Raw genomic sequence first — 26,138 nt, 5'->3', positions numbered from 1 at the left:
AGACTATGATACCGATAATAAGAGCCTTACATGGACATAGCTGAGGCATATTAGAAGTTTTAGGCATTTTTGAAGAATGAAATTGCTAAACAATTGAACGAGGACACTTGTGGGATCAGTTTCCATACCTGTGCTTGTAGATCTCTCTTGGGTTATTTTACCCAATTTAAACCTTCTTGATTTGGCAGAAGTATGTCCGAAATATAAACCTTGTTTTATATGACAAGCCAGATAAACAAACATGACATCTCACATACAAAAATAGCTTCACTTTGATAACGGGCTATTACTCTAGCAGGCAAACTGATTTGCCTATATGTAGTTACGCTACTGTCTACAATCATAGGTTTTAGTTGGAAACATATTGACACTTTTCAGAGTCGAGAATCGACTTTTGACAACATAATTTGAGAATGACATAATATGATAAAGAGGTTATCACACTTGCGTGTTTTGAGTTAGTAAATATATTGTATTAGGAATGAACACTAGGTATTTAGCTTCTCCAGGATATTTACCATTCCAAAACAACCAAGCGTGACAACTTCTATGTATTAAAGGATGCAGTATATATTCTCTTAGGAAGATGTAGACAAAAAGAACCCTGAATAAACATAACACAAAAAGGATTAAATGACAGAAAGCACTTATCACATCAGGATTTTCGTTGATTTTATTTGGGTTCATTTTAATAAATAAATTCAAAGCAAACTACCCATGATGTAAATAAGATATGATCGAGTTGTGGCTGCATACAATATCTTGCATGAAAAAAACCCCAACTTTGTGTGTCTTTCTAAATCTTAATGCTGAATAAGAAAACGTAACTGATCATTTAAGAGTTTTGAATGTTTTTAAGAGATCATCATGCATGTTATGGAACTTCACTACCGAACAACACCCCCCAACAAACACAAAAACACATCCTTGTTAAAATGGCCGCAATGTAAATAATACATTATTTTCCTTTTGTCCACATAACCATCTCAATAGATATGGTACAGCAATACACACATCATGTATCAGTAATAATAATTATAATTCTCTATTACCATGATAAATATGATAAAATATTACCATTGTTCATCATATTCCTGTATACTACGGACAAGACATCATGGAAACAGTAGATTCTTAACAACACAGACATACATAAACAAATGAAAAGCCTGGTTGAAAGCATCTCAGAATCGGATGCAAACCAAACAAGGATATTTATTTTTCACAGGAAGGACTAGAGAAATGGAGAAGTGTATACTACCACAAGAGAATCAATGTCGCTTAGGCCAGACAGGATTTTTCTCAGTCGTCCCATCCTCCTAGGTTGGGTATCATGCATTATGTCCGACCCTTTGCCAGACAAGCCATTGTCCTTCTGTTTAGATCTCCGCGACTTCTCTGGCAAAAGTTGGGCCGTAATTGTTGAGTTGAAGGTGATAACAAGCTACACTACAACATTCCTCTCTCCATGGTCGTTTTACATCAATACTATAAGGTGATGATGCCAGCAACAAGCTTGTGTGTTCTGTTCATTGCATTAATAATGATAAGAGCCTACCGGCATCCCATAATAATCAATAGACTTCTCGTAGAATCCCGGTCACCCTGAGAACTAGGAACATGGGGAAATTACATCTACAAAATCAATATCACCCCTGCCAACCCTCTTCCACCATATTGAACTCCAGTCGAGTATTCAACTGGAACAGTCTAAGATGGCATGAAAGGGGACACTGACAGATAAAATAGCATTTTTGGTTCAAACGACAAGAAACAATTGATGAAGTTGGTGTTGCACACTATGCTGGAACTTGCAGAATCTTGAGGAATTCTCAGAGGATTCTATAAATACTTCTGGTAAAGTTAAGTGGAACAATTTATTCATGATGTCACTGTCTATATACACGATAGAATGCTCCAGCCATCTTGTGACGTCATGGAAACAGCAACCTGTGATGTCATGATCTTCAGCTCAACATTTAAGATGATCTCGTCAACAGATGTAAAAATAGGGGGATTTATTGAATTTTATTGTTATTTCTCTCATATTATCATGAAAATAGAATATTGTTTCCTGAAATATTCTAAACCATGACAATGATTCTCTAGAATGCATGAAAGCAGGTGACTGCCTCACTGAGGCTACTGACTTGAAGCATAATTTACTTAACTAATTCACATATATCATCTTATTTAAATACATTTAATTTGACACAAATTTAGTTCATGATTTTAATATTGCCATCCCAGTTTTGTTCACACATATAAAATTGCAGATTGAAAACAAAGAAATGTTCGAAAAACATGGTTTTCTGCATGTTGACTCACAAAGCACAAGGGGCCTGAAAAAATTGGATAGTTAAAGCATTCATGCCACATTGATGCTCTAGATTGGATTCCCAAACTATTAAACTAATACCCCATTCACATGAGCCTCTATACATATGTGTGTATGTGTGCATATGTGTGTAGAAATACATAAGTGAGTATACTAGTCATGTGAATGCATTTGCTCACATGTTTATTTACACCTGGAGCAAATTTGCATCATGTCTGCAGCAGGTGCAAATGCAAATGTAAATTTGCACTGTGTGTATATGTTGCATTGTGAACATTTATGTCAACGTAAGAGGATGATCTAAATTATACCTGTTCTTTTGCCAACACCAAACAAATTGTCAACAGTTGCCAACTTTTATGCATATATACAAAGTTGATTGGATGATGTTTTCTTTTGGTTTCAAGGAGTCAAAACATAGTGTACCAATGAAATCAAACACATATTGTTTCATGCGTAAATTTTCTGTGAAGTAACTCTCTTCCTATTCAATTTTGATTTGAAAACAACCTGTTTTGGGTTGAAAGTCGTGAACAGACTGATGAATATGTGTGCCTTACACAATTTACATACTTTATTTACACACCTCAGACGCATTGTGTATAGTAACACATGTGTAAAATTACTTACGTTAGTAAATGTTGTGCATGTGAACGGGGTATAAAAGGTGCATTGTTTGAGGCCTATTCTTAGTGTACCAAAAATGGGTGGCTAGAATACTGTTGAAAGAAGTCTGAAATATACTCAATCAGTGAATGAATGACTGAATGAGTTGGGTTTAACATTTGAACACTATTAAAGTAACAATACCGTATGTCAGCCTGATGTGGGAGGAAAGCCCAAAGTGGTATTAACCACTTTAGTGAAACCCACAAACACAGGTATGATGCTGACAAACATAGAGAGATTCTGAGATTTGAACCCAAGATCATAGGTTTCTGGCATGCCTAAGGGAAGCAACTCAGAACAGCGAATTGCAGCCTTCCATGCCCCTACTCAATCAGTCTAATACCACAACTATGTTCACTCCAATGTATTACCATAATAACTCGTTTTTTCACTACCTTGGTTGCAAGTCACACCAACACATGAACATTATAATCCTACCTGTTGTATAGCAGAGTCCCAGCATGTGCAGGATCTTAGCACAAATAGGAAAGCCATGGACATCAAAAACCTCTTGCCTTGAGATAACATGACACTCCCGGTCACTGAACTTCATCTGTTATTTGGTCTCCTTTGACAATTGCTGTTTCATCATGCACCAAACTATTTGGAGACCAGCAGTAGGGAAAGTGTTTCCCATTGTCACTGACAAGGTTAGAGACTAACAAAACTTTCCTGGAGAGATCATATCAGTTGGATGTATTTCTCTGTTCGTCATCAAGCGCAGACCCACATAACAAGTATGTCACAAAGACAAAGATATCAAGCAACATCTCCAAGGGAAAACAAAAACTGATCCATATGATTTCAGCCTTGTAGTATCACAATGGTCCAGGTTGCCTTACATACATTTTTCCACTGCCAAGATGTTTCTGACAACATACAGCTTCCTCATTGAGTCAATGATTTGTAGTTCAACAGTCGTTGACTAAAGACACAGGTTCCAAATCATGATCTAGTGAAATATATTTCTGTGTAGTAAGTAGTTTGTATAAACACAAAATATCCAACTGATTGACAACAGTGACATCTTCTCTTAGAGGACCATTCAGCACCTGAGACCAACTTACAAATGAACCAGAATTTCAAGCTTTTCGAGTTTTAGTAGTCTCTGTTCCTGAAGCTGCCCACCTGTTGTTATCGGCTGTCCAGAGAAACAGTGAAGCCACTACGATTATACCGAATATGGACAGCTATGGCCACCCACACAATTTCAACAACAGCAGAGCATTCCCACACATTTTAACTGCTATTCAGTTCCGACAAGTGGAAAGGTTAGTTACAACTGAACTTGACAAATCAGGTATACCTACAAAGCTTTTATAGTTTAATTGACTTTTCATATTGGTTTACTATCATGAAAGGAATATCAAAATTTCATAATCAAAGACAAAATGAAAGATGGAGGTTGGTTTGAAACCACAAATTGAGATGCTACATGGATTTGTATTTCATGAACATCTGTATGCCATGAAGGGAACTACATGATTGTGTGTCCATTACAAATATTCATTGCCAATCATGCCAAATGATGAACTATCTGTGATAGAAACAAGGATCTTATCTTGGATTCCTAAGTGTCCTTGGCAACCAACTTGGGATAGAAATTGGAATTCTTAAAGTTCTTATTTTCTTAAATGCAGATGTATTTTTATTTGGAATCGAGCACTTTAGCGAGAGGTTTCAAATATATAAATAAGAGGTATCGAATCAACAGTGGGACTACATCAAATTTCAAAACACAGTAGGTTTATCTCCATTCTACCATGACAACAAGACTGCTTTGACAATGGTGCTTTCTTGTAATGTGTAATTCTACACAGGGTACAAATGGCTGCTATCTTAGAACATTCCAAAAAGGGGTCACAGGTAGTAAAATGTAACAAATATTACTAAAGTTCGACATATAAATACATACTGTCTTGACTAGTTGAAATAAGGGTTCAAAACACATAGTTTTTCAACACGAAATTGACATATAACCCTGCAAACTGAGTCCAAATATATGTGTTATAATTTCATCGCAACCTGTTGTACACTGTTTCGATTCACTCAAGTCAATTCTTGAAAATCAAATATGCCATCTCCCATTGTAGGGGTGACAGGTTGTAGAAATAGTTTTAAACAAGAAAACAGCGTTATCACTATCCCTGTCATGGGGCACATTAGAATTTTGTTTGTTCAAATGGTAGTGAATAAAAACTAAAAAAAGAGTCTTATTAAGCCTTAATAAGAGATAGGCACTTGGGCTGCTTTATGTCATCAGAAAAAAATCATTGAAAGTAAAATTAATACACACAAAAGGCCCCTTCTCTAGAAAAAATAACTCAGTCTTGATAAGTAACTTCAGTAGTTTCTGAGAAAACGTGTCCTCTGTAAAGAAATAAGTTACAGGATCAATTTTCGAACTCAGTCTTAACAAGTATCTCTTACATAAGCATGCAAACTTTCATTCAACAGACTACAGTAGTTTCTGAAAAAAATTGTCCCCATTGCACACAAAATGTACTAAGTTGAAAAGCATGGAGCAAGGGCCATAACTGTTAAATATAAATGTATGACACCAATTTTCGAACTCATTTCAGATCGTAACCAGTTACATCAGCATGATCAGTGTGTAAAATTTCATTTCTCTAACTTGAATAGTTTTTGAGAAAGTTTGTCTGCATTGTGAAACAGATGGATGAATGGAAGAATGGGAGGAAGGACAGACGGATGGACAAACTCCGTTTCTGTCCCCCAACCCACTTTGTGATGGGGAAAAAAAATACTCAACAAATTTATTTCTCCAACAAACCTTATTAATTAACATTCTAGTATGTATTTCAAATGTGTAAGTCTTATTTGTTAGAAGTTACCCCCAGTAAATAATACAAATTCAAAATACATGCCTCTCCACCCCGAACTTGACCTAGTGTCAATTCGTCTGTCATATCAATGTATTCATATGCACATTTTTGTGTGAAAAGGCTATTAATATAAAAGAGGTTTCTGATGGAAAGGTGCCCCCGAAACCTCTTTTCAACCAATCAGAATTAAGCCTTTTTCAATGTCATGGTAGAATTAATTTTAATTCACCGTATAAACTTCCCATAACTCCTTGAACTACTCATAGAATCTATTGAAAAAACACTTTCATAATCCCGGTATAATCACATTACCTTGGACCCACTCTCCTATAACAAGTGTCACGCTTTTTACTCCCTTTGAATTGTGTACCAAGTTATGTCACAATTGGTTTCACTTATATTATCTTGCAACTGGCTTCATTTGTATGTACATTTGTTCATATATACATATGTTGTTTCAGCGTTTTACCTTGACCGACAAAACTGAAGATCCAGGTGACCCCAATTACTAACTTCAAGGGTCCTTACTGGAAATATGAGGATCCTGTACAGTAATGAAATGGGGAAATGTACTGTACTGTCAGATTTGATAATTACTTTAATTACAGGACCTTTATGTTTCTTGTCAAGAATTTAGTACAATGAACTTAATTGTGCACTCCTCAGGATGCACTATATATATTTTTCTACGTTGATGCTACACACTGTTGCATGAAGACGCTCATATCTACCACGTTCAACTCTGCATTTTCTCCCACCCTGTCATTCACCTGATGAAAGGGCAATAAGTAGCCACTGAAACGTGTATGTTTAATAAAGAAATTGTTGTCAATCATCTGCCTTGTCAAATAGACATTTATATCACATGGACATATATAGTAGTTTCTTGTGACATCTGGTTCAAGCACATACCAGAAACAATTGCAGAAATCACGTTAGGGCATCTAATAGACAATGTGATTTCATGTTAGACTTTGTGTTTCTCACTGAAAACTGCACCAAGCAGGTGTGTCAGTCACCAACTACACTTGACTTTTTGTTTGTGGAATCATTGTCAAATAATCCTACATTGCAGATGTGGTGAATACATAAGATAGCCCATTTACTTCAAAAGATAACATTAGGAACCTCACAAACTTCATCATTGTTCATCCAAGGACATATTTTTTCATTTTTTCGGGTGTACAACATGTAAAAAACATCATGAAGTGCATTACCTTCATAAATGTATCAGTGATTGATTCTGATGCAAAATGCTTTCACAGCATATAACGTGAAAGTGGATGGATGGTGATTCAACACTTGCTGGGATTGTGACACAGTGAAAACTTAAACAACTTAATTCAAGACTGTTTACTCATGAAACCTCTAGCTAAGAGTGAATGAGTTGGGTTTTTAATGCCGCTTTGAAAGGTATTCCGGTTGTATCACAACGTGACAACTTAAAGTGTGAGGAAAGCCCGAAGTGATGTAGGTCTCAGACATTTACCACTTTGGTGAAACCTACGAGCACATGTATGGTTACAGCTGACAACCTAGAAACATAATCGGGGCAAACCAGGATTTGAACCATTTAATCATAGGTATCTTGCATGCCCAAGGGATGCAACTCAGCACAGCTAACTGCGGCACAACTGAAAGTGTCATTGGGCATTGTCAGCTCCAAATTAAAGTGGAAAAAATGACATGTAGAATCTGTTACCATTCTTATACCAAACTGTTCTTTTTTAATTTCTTTTTGAAAACCTAACTTCTTAAATTTCATCAGATTACATGGCCTGTAAATTCTTTCTGAACAAAAACAAGAAACATCTACTCAGCAATGTGGGGCATGGTGGCTGGTGGGGTTTTCCTTGAAAAACTGACACTTCTGCTGGTGGTGAAGTCATGCGCCACACCATATAAAAACTCTTCATCAAGTTTCTTATGACAACCTAAGATAAATGTTCATATGAAGAAAACCATGTGTGCATTTATTGATATGAAACTAAACTACCAATAGATACAATGATCCCAGGAAAGATTCAAACAGAAGTAAGAATGCACATAAATATACTTAAATTGGTCTGCGTCAAACAATATTGTGAAAAAAATTCTGGATATTTCTAAAAGAATATTTTTGGTCAAAGACACCAGCACTGACTGCTAACCATGCTAAAATGTTTTATTCATCACTGAAGAAAGTCACTGCAATTTGCCCATATATCAGCGCTTTCAACTTGCGTCTTGTGTTGGACCAGGCAAAACAACCATGAAGCTGGGCTTATAATTGCAGGAATGTCCTAAAACCTACATTAAGGAATTTGTTTTCAGACAGAACTGAACATTTCATTGTGGGACGGGATAAATGAGCACACCAAGATCTGCCTTCCAGGCACCAACACTTTATCACATTACTACCATTGTATACATAGGTGCTTTTTGCTGTGCACATGTCTGTGTTTCCACACCACCTGCACATGGGGATGCAGCTCAAATGCAAAGATGCTGCACGGGTACTGCCTGCCACTGGGACATTTACCAGGGCTATTTCTGTCGTTTAGAGCTTGCATAAAGTCTCACCTTTTACCACTCACCAATATCTGGTATAGTAATATATATCCCACCTGTATCCAGTGTATGGACAACAGAATCATCTTTTGAAAATTCTACTGAAAAGCATACAACAAGACTGATTTCAACAAAAGTGATCCTACTATGTAGTAACTAAATATTCCCTTTGACTCATGTTCCTGTGATCAAGTGATAATGTTGTAGTCTGCACCTGTATTAGTGCCTACCATAATTATAACAATGTAAACAATACCATGTTGGCAAAAGCAAAACATCTCAGCAACTTCACAGGGAAATATACATTTTAACCATGGAATTTTCTTGCAAGTGGGTGCTAAAGGGTTTAGTATTGTCCTCCAAATTATTCATAAAAAATCTTGGAAATATTACACAGTTGACATGATAGATGGAGGTTTCATGATGTGCATCCATCATTGTGCATCTTGTCAGCCATTGAGTCACTTATTGGAATCATTTAGATCACCAGTGATTGGGAAGGAAATCTGCTCTTATGGGCCAACGACTAACTGGAAACTATTTTCATGGGCCATTTTCAAAAAGTATGGGCCACTGGTCCAAACATTGAGTGAGCCAAAATCCCTTTTTCCAGTTTCTATCAAAATATTCGGAATAATAATTTGAAGGAGATAAAAACTTGATTGTGTCATTTTTATTGACTCTCTACTTATCAAGTGACATTTACTGTTTAATACATTAAACATAAGAGTGATATTACAATATCTTCTTGCACATAATGCATACTTTTTCTAAAAAAATTACAGCAATGTTGAGTGAAGTACACAGTGTACACAACATGCATACAGGCAATGAGTTTGATGTCTTGTCCACTCCCACCCTACCCCCAGTCTCTCCCCGACAAAATAAAAATAAAATTAGCATGTCAACAAATCCTGAGGTACATCAAACTAGTCCTGTTATTTACACTATCTGGCGCTAAAAAGTATTCATTGTACATTTGGACTCTTATTGTTCGTCAAATGCATTAATTTTTTTCACAACTTCATTCAATATTGTTGACATTAATTTCAAAGAAATCATGTACAAACTGATTATCAAATCAGACCAACTCACCAGGAACCATGATCAGATTATCGTTAAACTGTACCACAAGTAAAAAATATCTGGTAACATAAAAAAGTTCTACCCTTTTGATTATTTCAAACAAATATAGAAAAAGCAGCAATGAAAATAACAAGATATTGGAATACTATTCCCAGTGCAAAAATAGTTTCAGACATATTTTCTTCGGGTCATTGCATTAAAATTCCTTTGATTTATTATGTAAGCTAGTTTTTAACTAAATTATGGTAGATCTTTGACAACTATGTGTACCTCTGATTGCAATTTCTGGTTTTTATTGTTTTTGTTTTTTTCACGAGACATTTACACAAGACAATCTTAATATCTGCATAAAAATATATGATTGGCGAAACAGGAAATACAAATATTGAAATTGAAAATCATCATGTTGAGTCATGTTCTATCATAAAGTTAATATTTTCATTGACCATGTTTGTTATCTCCTGTTCCATCACCACACATACACACGCACGCATGCACACACACGTGCATGCACATCGCTATATAGGTGTTATAATTTTGGACGCAGCTTTAAACCCTACATCACCTCACCTCACCTGAAGTGATATGATGTAGTTTTGGGCTGATAAATATTGTATGCATGTTTCCATCACAATCTGCCATCGACTTTGGCTGAGATTTCATCAATGAAAACATATTTTGGGTGATGACAAATCAATCAAAATTCCTTTAGGGTCATTTTTACAAACAATATACCTGTTGTGTACATACAACACAAATACTGTGTGAACACGATTCATGAACAAAGCTGAGCAAATGGACTGTCAAAACAAACTCAACATTCAATAGCAATATTCTTGAAATAAGTTAACTCGTAAATGATACTGAGCTGAGTAAACATCAAAATCGGACTGATTTGAATGAACAAAAGTATTTCTTTTTGTTCTTAGCAACTGGAAAAATTATAAATGACCATTTATAGTTGTAAACGAAAATGACGCCTTTGGCATGTCAACTATGCATTACCATGTTCCATTTAAAAAATAAATCTTTAGCCATCAGCCAATGGAGTGTGGCCTTCCTAATCACTTGATCACATATATATTGCATATTTTGCCACAATTCTCCCAAATTATTACTCATTCCCAATCATAATTATTTACAAAATATAACAGAGACTTTCCAGGAAATGTGTTACATAAAGAAAAGACCAAACAAATCAAACAAATATCCTTGAACATGAACTTTAAGTTTACAAACAGTTTACATCAAGTATACCTACAGTCTTACAGTTCATCTTTTTCTCAGTACCTTCTCTACTTATTTCTGTATAGGTGATCATTGTAAACGTCCATGCTTTCTTGGGTTGGTGGGACAGCCTAACTATTCTAGACTATTGCAATTTGACAATACATGCAAAGTTGTTTTGTTTTTTAATAACTCTAGATCCCATGGAAACACACAAAGCATTTTTCTTGTTTTTGATACTAAGTAACTCGTAGCTTGGTCATACTATTGACATACTAAGAGCAAAGTCCAGACCTAATGCTGCAGAGAGAGGATCAAAAGAAAAAGGGATCTACCGCATGGAGCTAAACTGACTTATCAGTTCCCTCCAGTTCCCAATATTGAATGAATGAGTGAGTGAGTATGGTTTTAGCAATATTCCTGCAATATCACTAAAGGGACACCAGAAATGGGCTTCACACATTGTACCCATGTCGGGAATCGAACCCTGGTCTTCGGTGTGACAAGCAAACGCTTTAACCACTGGGCTACCCGACCGCCCCCCAATATTGAATGAAGCCCTCTATAGGTTTCTGCACAGTTAACACATACTATGGAGGACACTGCAGGGTTTGGACACAGGTATTAGTTGTGATACAGGAACATTTCTGTGTTGCAAATGAGTTCCCAAAATTGGATTTGAACCTGGTACCTTCAGAAGTGTGCCAATTTCACATCCAGTTAAGTGCAACACAACACATTTTGTGGTGTATGAAACATATTTCATGATGGCAAATTAAGTTTTGTAGGCTTGGCACAACATATTTTGAACATGACTACAGGTATGGGAAAGCATCTCAATGTTTGGTAATACATTGATGTGTCATGGCAGTTGCCATGGTTGCTGACAAGGTTAAAAGCTTATATGCATCACAGAAAGATCCATGGTAGGATCCTACACACAAAATTGTAGTTTCACTGGTCTTGGGGATTCAGAGACATTTAAACAAGAGTCATCAGGATATATCTTTCCTGATCTGATGCAATTCGGAAATGGAGTTTGGCTACCGGTACTCTACCCCACTTTTGGGTCATTGCCATTGGATACATTTAGTCCACTGAAGAAAAAAATAATGCTGCTCAGCATTTTTCAATATCCCAAATCATCAAAAGGCACTAGGTCACCACAAGGGTGATCTGTATAGCAAGTTTCCTCAAGAAATATACAATGGTTTGAGAGTTCTGCCCAGAAAACAAGCACTTCCCTCATTTTTAGTCAAGTCAAACTTGTCAGCATGAAAACATTAAAAAATATTACAAAATAAAATCCCAAATCATCAAAAGGCACCAGTTCACCACTGGGCTGATCTGTACAGCAAGTCTCATCGAGAAATATTCAACAGTTTAGGACGGATGGACATGGTGATCGCCATATCCCACCATTTTTCAAAACAGGGGGATAAATAAGGAAAGGTCATGACATAAAATCAGATCAAATCAACATTTTGTTCCTTTCAAAATTTAGTGCTATTAAAGTAACCTTTTTGAAGATATAAACAAAATGACTTTGAAAGCACTCCACACAACACAGTTAAGGTTTATTTGTCTTGTCAATACAACTTTTACACACACTTCTAGATTTTTCCACAACGTTGGCTCATGTTGAAGCAATTATCCATGCAGTAGGATGTCTTGGCACATCTGGCATTACAACCCTCATCATCCATCTCCACATCTGCATGTTGATCACAGCATCCCATTGCTAAGGATTGCCATGTAATGCTTCATCATGTCCACATACATATGCATGAGACAGAACTCAATGTCATGTATCGTTTTACCATGATTGAGAAGCAAGTGCATACTCATTACTGGCAAAAGCAGGGCTTACTGAAGTTGCAGAGAACAAACATGAAGCAGTTGACAGAGATTGTGGCGAGTTTCTACTTGTCTGTTGGTCAACTACAACCATCAATACTAAACATCTTAAACATTACTAAATTAAAGAAAGCTTTCACTGAAGTACTATCCCCAACAGAGAGGGTGAATAGGGTTTTACATTGCTTTTAGATGGGGGTGGGAGATGGGAGATGGGATAAATTTACAAATTGTACCCATATGGGGAGTTGAACCTGGGTGTTCTGCATAATGAGCCAACACTTCAACCAAGATGCTTCCACATACACTGGTACATCGTGACAAGTAATGGTGAGCACCATGATATGCAACAATATCAGCAAATATTTCTTAAGAGGTTGTCTGGATGTAATTAAATGCCTCATGTGAAACTTGGATGTTATCTCTGTGGAAATAGTATTCAACTATCAGATGGATTTGCAAACTGTACATGTGGTTTTTGGCAGCTTTGACTGTAGCTGTGGGTTGCAGCTTTTGTTGTAGATGTGTTTGTCTGCAGCCATTGTTGTAGATGTGTTTGTCTGCAGCCTTTGTTGTAGATGTGTTTGTACGCAGCCTCTGTTGTACATGTGTTTGTCTGCAGCCTGTTGTACATGTGTTTGTCTGCAGCCTTTGTTGTACATGTGTTTGTCTGCAGCTTTTGTTGTACATGTGCTTATCCGCAGCCTTTGTTGTACGTGTTTGTCTGCAGCCTTTGTTGTACATGTGTTTGTATGCAGCCTTTTTGTTGTACATATGTTTGTATGCAGCCTTTTTGTTGTACATGTGTTTGTATGCAGCCTTTGTTGTACATGTGTTTGTATGCAGCCTTTTTGTTGTACATGTGTTTGTATGCAGCCTTTTTGTTGTACATATGTTTGTCTGCAGCCTTTGTTGTACATGTGCTTATCCGCAGCCTTTGTTGTACATGTGTTTGTCTGCAGCCTTTGTTGTACATATGTTTGTCTGCAGCTTTTGTTGTACATGTGCTTATCTGCAGCTTTTGTTGTGCATGAGTTTGTCTGCAGCCTTTGTTGTACATATGTTTGCCTGCAGCCTTTGTTGTACATATGTTTGCCTGCAGCCTTTGTTGTACATGTGTTTGTCTGCAGCCTTTGTTGTACATGTGCTTGTCTGCAGCTTTTGTTGTACATATGTTTGTATGCAGCCTTTGTTGTAGATGTGTTTGTCTGCAGCCTTTGTTGTACATGTGTTTGTCTGCAGCCTTTGTTGTACATGTGTTTGTCTGCAGCCTTTGTTGTACATGTTTGTCTGCAGCTTTTGTTGTGCATATGTTTGTATGCAGCCTTTGTTGTACATGTGTTTGTCTGCAGCCTCTGTTGTACATATATTTGTCCGCAGCTTTTGTTTTACATGTGTTTGTCTGCAGCTTTTGTTGTACATGTTTGTCTGCAGCTTTTGTTGCAAATGTGTTTGTCAAAGCTTTTGTTGTACGTTTGTCTGCAGCATTTGTTGTACATGTTTATCTGCAGCTATTGTTGTACATATTCCTGTCCGCAGCTTTTGTTGTACATGAGTTTGTCTGCAGGCTTTGTTGTACATGTGCTTGTCTGCAGCCCTCGTTGTACGTGAGTTTGTACGAAGCTTTTGTTGTACTTGTTTGTCTGCAGCTTTTGTTGTACATGTGTTTGTCTGCAGCTTTTGTTGTACATGAGTTTGTCTGCAGCCTTTGTTGTAGATATTCTTGTCCACAGCTTTTGTTGTACATGTGTTTGTCAGCAGCTTTTGTTGTACATGTGCTTGTCTGCAGCCTTTGTTGTACATGTGTTTGTATGCAGCCTTTTTTGTACATGTGCTTGTCTGCAGTTGTGTTGTACATATGTTTGTATGCAGCCTTTGTTGTAGATGTGTTTGTACGCAGCCTTTGTTGTAGATGTGTTTGTCTGCAGCCTTTGTTGTACATGTGTTTGTCTGCAGCCTTTGTTGTACATGTTTGTCTGCAGCTTTTGTTGTACATGTGCTTATCCGCAGCCTTTGCTGTACATGTTTGTCTGCAGCTTTTGTTGTACATATGTTTGCCTGCAGCCTTTGTTGTACATATGTTTGTATGCAGCCTTTGTTGTACATGTGTTTGTCTGCAGCCTCTGTTGTACATATATTTGTCCGCAGCTTTTGTTTTACATGTGTTTGTCTGCAGCTTTTGTTGTACATGTTTGTCTGCAGCTTTTGTTGCAAATGTGTTTGTCAAAGCTTTTGTTGTACGTTTGTCTGCAGCATTTGTTGTACATGTTTATCTGCAGCTATTGTTGTACATATTCCTGTCCGCAGCTTTTGTTGTACATGAGTTTGTCTGCAGGCTTTGTTGTACATGTGCTTGTCTGCAGCCCTCGTTGTACGTGAGTTTGTACGAAGCTTTTGTTGTACGTGTTTGTCTGCAGCTTTTGTTGTACATGTGTTTGTCTGCAGCTTTTGTTGTACATGAGTTTGTCTGCAGCCTTTGTTGTAGATATTCTTGTCCACAGCTTTTGTTGTACATGTGTTTGTCAGCAGCTTTTGTTGTACATGTGCTTGTCTGCAGCCTTTGTTGTACATGTGTTTGTCTGCAGCTTTTGTTGTACATGTGTTTGTCTGCAGCTTTTGTTGTACATATTCTTGTCCGCAGCTTTTATTGTACATGTGTTTGTCTGCAGCTTTTGTTGTATATTTGCTTGTCTGCAGCTTTTGTTGTACATATTTTTGTCTGTAACTTTGAATGAACAATTACATATGTGCGTTGGCAGCTTTGACTGTGCATGTGTGCTTGTGTGTAGCTCTCATAGTGCATGAGAACATGTGTCTTCCTTTGGCCTAATTTGAGTCAGTCCTAATCTTCCTACATCAGCTGCAGTTCTCTCATTTTACTTTTCCGGAAAATTTACAATATTTAACTTTTGTTTGAGCTAAAACTCAAAATATTACAATTTCTTTCAACTTGGGTACAGTCAGAGCTGATATATATTTAACATGGAACCAAATAATTTCTTCACCTAAATATTTCATAATATCTTTACCCTTAGATTCCAAGCCACAGTATTCAAAGAGGGTCTTAGGGATGAAGATCGCTTAATTAATTTCCTGAAAGAGTATCAGTGTACATATCCTCCCTTATCCAGTCTTCCCTGACCTGCCTACACTGAGGCAGCTTGTACATGCAGGTCAGCACAAACCCAACATCATCGGCATTTCCACTGTGTTTCTGGGCTCACAAATATTGATTATCTTAGCTCAGGGCTGACTTGGTCAAGCCAAGGGAGGCAACTCCAACTAACAAAGCACTGACAATGGGAGCCATACAATGAATCTATTTTGATAAAAAATAATAATATGGATTGAGCATGTAGGGTGTTGATTTGCAAAAGGGAGCTACCATAACTAACAAGTGATACATGGTACAATTAAGTCATAAAATGGCAACCCTATTACATAATGTTTTATTAATTAAAAAATACATTTCTTACTTAAAATTAAAATTTGCAATTTATAAATGTATGAAGGTAGACATGGTAGAGGACACCCTTGCATTCTGTTGTCAGACAAAGCACAGAGAATAAAGAATAAAGTTAGATACTGTCCAATTTCTTGTAATTTCAGATTTGTTAAATGCAAACACTTTCTTGTTTAAACATTCAAGTATGCAAAAGCAACTTATATGATGTTGTTTCCTTAGCAACAGGGGAGGTCCGGGCAGCCTAGTGGTTAAAGCGTTCGCTTGTCACGCCGAAGACCCGGGTTCGATTCCCGACATGGGTAAAATGTGTGAAGCCCATTTCTGGTGTCCCCTGCCATGATATTGCTGGAATATTGCTAAAAGCTGCGTAAAAACCATACGCATTCACTCACTCACTCACACAACCTTAGCAACATTTGTGCCAACAACTGATTATGAATTAACTGCTTTGACGTGCTTGTGAAATACTTATCACAATTCATGGGCAAAAAGGTAAAATCAAAATAACATTTCATTTCAACACAGGGATGGAAATGAACTTTCTTCTTTGAGCAACACTGCTAATGACATTTATGTGTGCCCTTTGGAACTAGAGTGCCAACATGAAGAGAACTTTTAATCCATCACAAAATCAGTAAATGTCACTTCACCAAGGTGACATAATAAGCAGTTGTAAGTTTGAATGTTTTTCTCCTTCCCTTTCACCATGATTTTCATTTCTGAAAACCCAAATATATTTTGTGAATCATACCATATATGCTGTGCACTAAGTGTGTTAACCTGTACACCATTATCCATGCACTTTCATTACCCGTCTACTGGCTTTAGTACCATGATTTCAGTGTCAGGGATTTTTATTTTAAATTGGACTTGATCATTGAAAAACAATGATAAAAATTTGATGGGCCATTTTGACCGAGGGAAAAAGTTATTCCTACCCTATCAGATTTCTCAGTATCCAATGTTGTATGTGTGTGATCTGGAGATATGGTTTCATACTCACAAAATTAGCCTGTATCATATGACAACCAGCCTGTTTAGCAGCATAACATCTGAGCCATGGGTGTTATAAAACACATCTCATTAGAAAAGTGGGTGACTAAGACAGCTGAGAACAAGCAGGGTAGAACATGACAAGCGACTGGAGAAAAGAACTCCCAAGCATTCCTATATATTATTTGTTTCCTTGACACATCACTGATAACCCAACAAACACAGACCTACTAATAAAAAAATAAAAAATGTGTCCAAAAAACAGAAATGTTGAAAGGAATGCATGTACTTTTCTGAGGACTAAAGTTTCTCATAACTGGCACAGCGAATAGTTTTAGTGTGTGAACTCTCATACAGTCTGTGCCAAAAACATTTGTGTCTACTAGCCTGAACATGTCTCTTGACATCATTGTCAGTAGGTCTTAGTGTTAATGAATGAAATATTATTAATAAAGCTTACTACACCAAAATACATTTTACTCGAATCAGGCTATGGACTTGTGGCTCAGCTGTATATTTCAGCTACTGGTCTTCTGATGAGCCAATCTGACAAATAACATACACATTTCTATAATTTTGGATACATTATCACTGTTTTCTTTGGTAGGCCTGTAACTAAGTCCACAAACTTCACCCTAACTGATTTTTTAGAAAGTTGTATACATTAGAACCTTTGTTTAAGTATTCTCATTCTGTTGGTATCAAACCAGCTTCCCTGATAAAGGAACATTTGTCCTGATAATTGATTTGTTGTAGCCTCAACACAATTGTTGCACGTCCCTGATCAAGCCCTAGTAAAGCGTCATATCTGACATCTGTATGCCCGGTGCATTGTACTGGCAGCTGAGCGCTGTCAAGGGATGCTTCATAACTCTGCTGGGAATACTCCCCTTAGTAAAACGCCATCAATCCCATTGTTATGCCACAGCTTTACAGAAATGTGCTAAAGCCTGTTGCATAATCCCCCTCAATCTACATGTTCCAGTTAAACCTGTTTGTTAGTTGGTAGATCTTCAGCATCAGCCATGATGTTGTCATGAGCTAACTTTCAACCCATGTTGCCCAAACAAAATCTGTTTTCATTCAAATGAGTAAAATCATCACTCACTAGTTTGTTCGTTTGTCAAGATATCCAGACACAGGCATACAAAAAATACCTGTTTCAGATAACATACCATTAAAATATGTGCATAGGTAAAATGCCATAAATACAAGTTTCAATGATATTTACAGGTGTGACCAAATGTCAGGGTCCTAAGATGGATTCAGTAGTTTACTGGAAACACAAGTAGTCTAAAGTTTTTGTCCTGCCAAGAAGGCTGTCTGTTTGATACAATGTTGCACATGGATGACAGATGGCCTTGACAGAGAGCTGTGGCTCCACCACTTTGATGGAGTCTGGCTACATGCCTCATTATCCAATATCTCAACAAATGTTAACAAGCTGTGGGTAATAAGTAGGTCAAATTCACAGGAATGACAGCTAGGGCTGAATGTCACTGTGGTAATAAGTGTATACTAAGGTTAATGGTTCCTACTCTATAACTAAACAGAAATGAAAAGAGAAGAATATAAAAATGAAAATTTTGGATATTTGGAAAATATTTCAGTAATATCACAGCATGACTGTGAATTCAAATCAAGGATTCAAACCCAAGATTATGGAATTGCAATCAAAGCAGATTGCAGTGCCTTAAATAACTTCGCTGCCTCTGCCTACTTGATCTAAATAGTAAGATTCAATATACAATGCAGTACATGAGAACTCTGTGCATGTGAAGGAGCTATATTTCATCATCAAATGGCATGATGGGTAAGAGTGAGCGAGTGAGTTGGGTTTTAACAGTATTCCAGTTATATCAGCTTAATATGGGAGGAAAGCCTGAAGTGATGCAGGTCTCGGACTTTTATCACTTTAGTGAAACCCACAAGCACTGGTATGGTGCTGACAAACCTGGAAACATAATTGGGGCAAACCAGGATGAGAACTCACAATCATAGGTTTCTGGTGTGCCCAAGTGACGCAACTCTGCCTTAGACAACTGGGCCTCCCGAGCCCCCCATGATGGGTAAGAGGAGACCCAAAATATATACAGTAAACTATGGTTATAACAAACTCAAAGGGACAACAAATTCTAATTTGTTATAACCGTTGTTCGTGGTGAGCATATGAACATCTATACAGAAAATGGACGGCACCAAGAAACAGTTTGTTATATCCAACAGTTCATTATATAAGCGTGTTTGTTATAAACATAGTTTACTGTATCAGTAAACCATGAGCCCTTTAAACTTATGGCTTCAGATGTCTTACAAGTCCTGTCAGCAAATAGTAATTTACAACATATGTTTAAAGCAAAGAGCTTGTCTCAAGTATACAGATGTATCATTTTGCATCAATACACTACCTATCATGACACATCAGTAAACTGCAAAAAGATTTACAGCCCTAAGAATCTTCTCTCTTTTTTATTACATACAGTATGTAATGGGACAATAAAGATAAGATACATACCCACTGTGATCTTTCCGAGGCAAAGGAGTTAACTGACTATAAAAGTCCAGTTTCCACCCTTGCTGAACTAGGCTGGTATTATGGAGTTACATTTTGGCTGGACTAACGAGTCTATGCATAGTCCAATCAAAATCGCACACCGAAATCGAAATCCGGTTCGGAAACTGTCGTGCAGAATTTGATCGACTGCAGTATTTGTCAACAGATATTATTCCAAATCTTTTCATGTTTTTAATCAAGGGGCTCACGTGATTTGATGTATTTTGGATGTAAGACCCATTTTATCACAATATAGATCTTGATTATCGATCAGATCGTCCTGACTGGGCGCCACCATTTTGTGTGAAGCAAGTGATACGAGAGTTGGAATCTGATTGGTCCATAGGAGAGGCTTAGACCATGTAGAAGGGACATAACTGGTAATAGCCACTGGTGGCGCTACGATCGAGCCCAGTAAGTCCAGCCTAGTTCGGCAAGGGTGAAAACTGGACTTTTAAAGTCAGTTAACTCTCTTGCCTCGGGAAGATGACCCACTGTACATTTGGAGAGAACTTTCGTTAGGTCACACAAAAACATTTATATCATTCATCACCAACACTTCACCAGTCCCCATACGAGGCCCATGATAGAATACATGAATTTACAACCCCTGTAACAAGATAAATATGATACATTACAAGTCATAGTGTTGGTTTGTTGTTTGAGACTGCACTCAGCAACATTCTAGCAATATGACAACAGTCTGTACCATACAATCCACTGATTAGCATTATGAACATTGATCAACACAATTGGGATACAAATGACAAGCATCAACCAAGTGAGCAAGTCTGACCACCTGATCCCTTTTGTCACCTCTTAAGGCAAACTTGGATTGGTGAAGGCCAATTCTAACACGGATCTTTACGGGTAGTTATCGTGCAAGAACATGTGATTTATAACATTAACTGTTCAACAGCCAGCTCATGCAGGTTCTCTATTATTTCGTGGTTGGTTATAAATAGCATAACATTCACAGCGCCCTTTCAACAATATGTTTCTGCCCTACAATATCCCATCTTCAATCACTGAAATTTAAAAACAAATAATTCAAGGTTGTGATTCACCTGCAAAAAGAAAGAATATAAACTTATGATATAAAAGTACTGTTTGGGAACATTAATCATTGTACCCCACTGTATCGTTACAATTCTAATCATCTACACCATACTTATTGGGTTTTTTATTTTTTGCATAGTAAAGTTGGTTCAGGCTTTTTATTTTCCTTATTTCATTTATGATGTTGCACTTTATGGACACCATAGAGGCAATAAATGATTTTAATGATATATTTTCAAATAATGGCCACATTACAAGGACTACATTTTTTTAAGCCCTGGGCTTAATTATGAATTTTGCCTATTTTCATTGGTAACATTTTTCCAAATTTAAGCCCAGGGCTTAAAAACAAAAAAGGGAAAAAAAACATAATAGGAGGAATGAATATCCCAAAGTTTGTGAAACAATACTCACAAATGTAATGAGAGAGCAATACTTAACTATAAAACATGGCATTATTTTTCCACTTGAAAGTTATGAGTCAAGAACATGTTTATCATTGAAATGACAACTGTCAAAAGTAACAACAAACCAATATGCTTGTCCGTCATATGTGCTTAAAATGACACACTGAGTATCCAGAATATCACCAGTGTATGGGACCCAATGTGTCTGGCAAATGTGGAAATCTATGGTGCAATATTGGTTCAAATTGGCCATATAGGGCTTGCTACTACACATTTCATAGAACATCCAGTAAGGAACATAAAGCAATTTTTCATTTTCATTTAAGCCCATGGACTTAAAGATTATTTTAGTTTTAGTTTTTTAAGTCAGAAAAATGCAGTCTCAATAACTTTTCACTACTTCTTCATATCATTAGCTTCATTTTGGACAATTGTGAATTTAGGCTGGAAAAATCAAATTCACATTCAACCTACATTCCCATTACTCATTTTTTTTAAATGATGAGAAACAAGAATTATTTTTCATGTGGCCTTAAAGACAAATAGTATTATAAAACTATGAGTATGCATGTGATCATTCCGATTCAATTCAAGTACTTAAAAATAGCATAACAAAGCAAACTTATTAGTCACTAAAAAATAGCATAACAAAACAAACTTATTAGTCACTACAAGCTTATCGGTGTGTCAGTTTGTTATAAACATATAGAGCTCTTTATATCTGTCAGTTCGTTATAAGCGTGTTTGTTATTAACGTAGTTTACCATGTTTACTGTACTATAAGAAGCTGATTCACTTTTCATGGCATGTAATATAAACACTCTATCAAAAAGGTTTCTAAATCTTACTCATAAACAAGAATAATCCATAATAACATAAGTAACAAGCTAGTATAAATGTAAAAATTCTCTTTATGGGTAAACTGTAGGAAAACATTCCAGGATTATATAAATAAAATTATACACTAGTGTATTACTTGATTTTGATACAGTGTATAACTGATAGGTAAATTGTGTAACCTGACCACTATCATTCCAGTATGCTGTATGACAATGTTCTCAGAGTAACTTTGTAATATTGTGCATAAGTTTGGATATTATTTTGATGTACTAAAAGTTTTGTAGAACTTTGTTGCATATATCAAGCATATAAGCTAAACAGGCTAATTCTTTCTTTTTAACTATTTTGCAAGAACAACAAATCTTTTGTTGTAGAAATAATTAAATCATAGTTGGAACAAAATCTCATTTATCTTAACCAGATACATTCAATTATTTTGAACATACACTACTACGACATGTAGGAAATTGAAACTCTAGAGTCTTGACGTTATTATTTAATGAAATAATTTTGTTGTTGTGATACATGTCCACGGGTGCATGAACGATACATAATAATCTGAGGAAACGTTAAATGGCAATTTGTCAAAACGGTGTGTGTGTATTTAAAAGTATTTATTCCTCATCGCGCATATCCACAGCTGAAAAGGTTGGGTAACTTCCCCTGCAGTGTCAAATTGGCGTACACATCTGGCGGTGATGCCGTTACACAGATGGAATCACGGGGTAAGGGATGGAATAGCGTATCCAGATCCCGAAATAGACCCATACCGAGAGACGAACACGAACAGAGCCGCCATCTTGGATGCTCCGCTCACCGGAAACGGTCGCACTGTCAAAACATCATTGAACCTACCTGTCTGATAAAGCTGTTAGAACTATCCGAAAAACTGCCATCAGAACGTTTTCCTTTGCGTTTCGCTCCTTTGCCCTATAAACAACAACAAGATATGCCTGGAATGTCACTGGCGTCGTCCCATAATGAATTCGGATCACTTTGGTCTGTTTACCAAAATAGAATCCTTTACTTCCAAAAGAAAATGTCAAATAGCCACAGTGAATGTGGGCCAGGCTGCTGCATCAAATAATCCTATCGCAGAATGGTTAAATACATACAATATTCCAAGAATAAGCCAATATTGCTGACAAATTATTTCAGGAATTTGGTTATTTGTCGGAAATATTAAAGAATCCTCTCGCATACATAGCACCAATGTTCTTTGGAGTTATTCACTAGAATTTGTAACGTGAACAACAGGTAATAAATATTCAATGAAAATAAAGCGAAGTAGAAACGTTTGATGGAAAAAAGAATGGCAACATACTTGCGACACCGGTGGCATTTTGGAGTCTACAAGATCTCGGAATTTCGTGGAAGCAAACGCCATGACACCATCATCCTTGCGTTAGAGATATATAGTCTGTTGCCGCACGCCATAGGCGCGCAATCGGTGAGATAGGGGGGCTTAGGTCACCCTCATCTCGTGTTGAAATAAGTATCCGAGCCAAAAATAACGCCAATATTAAAAGTACGCCTCTCAGATTCTCTTCTAACAGAGCCAGGCACCAGCGGCTAACTGTAGCAGAAGGTTTAGATGTTGACTTCCCTCCGAGGCTGGAAGGGGATAACCAGCATCACTATGAATGCATCCATTTAATACCATCACAATCCACGCATGTTGAACGCCGAGAATGTATTGTTATCTCATATAAAAACAACTGAGTGGCTTTTAATACAATACACACTCTCTCGTATTAATCACACAATATTGTAGAATATCGGATTTGACTTATCATACCCCCTTCGGAGAACAAATGGCGTAAACGCAAATGGCGACAGAAGGCATTTGTTACGCGTTATTTCATTGGTCGAGTAAATGTCATCACCTGCTAAAGCATGCATTGGCATCTTTACAGAGCAAAACATATGGTAAAGCTGGCACAGACTCTGAAAGCGTTATCGTGTCTGTCATTTACCACAAGACACTGATCCAGTCACAAGACGCATATCCTTACTGCAATAAATAAACTGATGTGTGATCGGGGTACCGTTATTCCTCGATATAACGCAAATATTGGAATACAATGTTTTCTGAACTTAAGAACTTAATGAAAGAAAGCTTGACTCGAGAGTAGTTACGATTAATAATCACGCATATAAAAGGAACAAAAAAACCGTCATGTCCATTACGTTATGGGTATGTCAACAGCTAGCCTATTCACAAACGATTTCCAAAACTGTCGCGAGGATAACAATTAACATGTCACGTGACTAGACAGGCACGCGCCATCCACGGTCCACTGGTCAGCCTATTGCGGAGTTGCATAATTGTTATTCCAGGATGTAGAATTATCAGTGCGTGGCAATTAGGGTTGAGTACACAGGTACTTTAGAAGAAATCACCAGATAAGCCATATGGCACTCGTCTGGCGCATAACACAATGATATAACGAAATAAAGCGCTCTATATAGATCTACGTTTACCGTAGGATTTAATTACAATGCCTCTCATTAGTTTAAGTGCATTGATTTATAAACAATATGAACAAATGGCACGTATAATGACACTCAGATATGAGTTTCATTGTTCACTGAGTTATCAAATATACTCAGGTCCTTATTATGTTCGGTATATGTATGCAAACTGTGTTGAAACGGATATATCCTCGTCTCTCTGCACGTGTGTTGTGCAAATATCCATAGCGCACGAGACGATGAATTGTCTGTCGTCCATTTGGTACTCGGTGTTATTTTTAAAGAATACTCAGTTGCTATTTGTCCTCGACCCGTGAAGATCCGGGGTAGAATAGGTCTTCAGCAACCCATGCTTGCCATAAAAGGCGACTATGCTTGTCGTAAAAGGCGACTAACGAGATCGGGTGGTCAGGCTCGCTGACTTGTTGAAGCATGTCACCGATCCCAATTGCGTGGATCGATGCTCATAATATCAATCACTGGAATGTCTGGTCCAGACTCGATTATTTACAGACCACCGTATAGCTGGAATATTGCTGAGTGCAGCGTAAAACAACAAACCAACCAACCTATTTGACCTTCTATTTTGGTATTTACACCCAAATATAATGCTGGATATTTTGAAAAATAATGTGTTTTGAGGAAAGGAAGAAGTGTTTGGTTCCTCTTTAAATCTCAGAGAGAGAAATTATATGTTTTTGATTTTTGTAAATATCCTGTCTGAAATTAAAATCTCAGTATGCACTCATGAGGACCAATCATTTTGAAATCTAGCTAGTAGTAAAAAAACAATGTCAGTCTCCTTAGTTTGTTTACCTAAAATAGGATATTAAGAAACAAGGTATATAACCGGATATTTGCGACATATAGAATTATGAAAAATATATGGAATTGCTAATGATGATCTGCATTTGTCTTGCACATTTTCTGTGGGACCAGTGAATTTCCAGTGGTACTGCATGATTATGTTTGGTACATTCTTTTTATATTTCTCTATGTGAAGTATTTCTTCGCATTTGTTTCCTATTATGTGACGCCACATACATGTAAGGTACATGCACATGTGAGGTAAACCAGAGACTTGAACATCAATTTTCACAATATACACAAGAAAGGTCACCAATATTCTAGGGTTACACATACAAGAAAGGCCACCTATCTTCAGGGTGTACACATACAAGAAAGGCCCCCTATCTTCAGGGTGTACACATACAAGAAAGGCCACCTATCTTCAGGGTGTACATATACAAAGAAGGCCACCAATCTTCAGGGTGTACACATACAAGAAAGGCCACCTATCTTCAGGGTGTACATATACAAAGAAGGCCACCATTCTTCAGGGTGTACACATACAAGAAAGGCCACCTATCTTCAGGGTGTACATATACAAAGGCCACCAATCTTCAGGGTGTACACATACAAGAAAGGCCACCTATCTTCAGGGTGTACACATACAAGAAAGGCCACCTATCTTCAGGGTGTACATATACAAAGAAGGCCACCATTCTTCAGGGTGTACACATACAAGAAAGGCCACCTATCTTCAGGGTGTACATATACAAAGAAGGCCACCAATCTTCAGGGTGTACACATACAAGAAAGGCCACCTATCTTCAGGGTGTACACATACAAGAAAGGCCACCTATCTTTAGGGTGTACTTTTACAAAGAAGGCCACCAATCTTCAGGGTGTACACATACAAGAAAGGCCACCTATTTTCAGGGTGTACATATACAAAGGAAACCACCATTCTTCAGGGGTTACACATACA

General features: G+C 37.2%; 1 protein-coding gene across 4 annotated transcripts in view; it reads right to left on the bottom strand.

Annotated features, from left to right (window-relative positions):
* The window catches only part of LOC124132106 (voltage-dependent L-type calcium channel subunit beta-4-like), a 67,800-nt gene extending 44,269 nt beyond the window's left edge, over window positions 1-23,531 (bottom strand). For 2 of the 4 annotated variants that reach the window (XM_046495738.2, XM_046495741.2), the window contains exons 1-2: window positions 23,217-23,531; window positions 22,748-22,822 (exon numbers count right to left, since the gene is read on the bottom strand). In XM_046495738.2, coding sequence (XP_046351694.1) covers window positions 22,748-22,822; window positions 23,217-23,279 — 138 coding nt within the window. In that variant the 5' untranslated portion in view covers window positions 23,280-23,531. Of the gene's footprint in view, window positions 1-1,261; window positions 1,547-22,747; window positions 22,823-23,216 lie in introns of those variants that run through there. The other 2 variants (XM_046495744.2, XM_046495739.2) reach the window with 2 other exon arrangements.
* Between the last annotated feature and the right edge of the window lie 2,607 nt (window positions 23,532-26,138).

Source organism: Haliotis rufescens, unplaced genomic scaffold, assembly GCF_023055435.1.
Source record: "Haliotis rufescens isolate VD_foot unplaced genomic scaffold, xgHalRufe1.0.p SCAF_4, whole genome shotgun sequence".
In the NCBI taxonomy this organism is placed as follows: Eukaryota; Metazoa; Mollusca; class Gastropoda; order Lepetellida; family Haliotidae; genus Haliotis; species Haliotis rufescens.
This window is presented reverse-complemented; position numbering and strand designations above follow the sequence as displayed.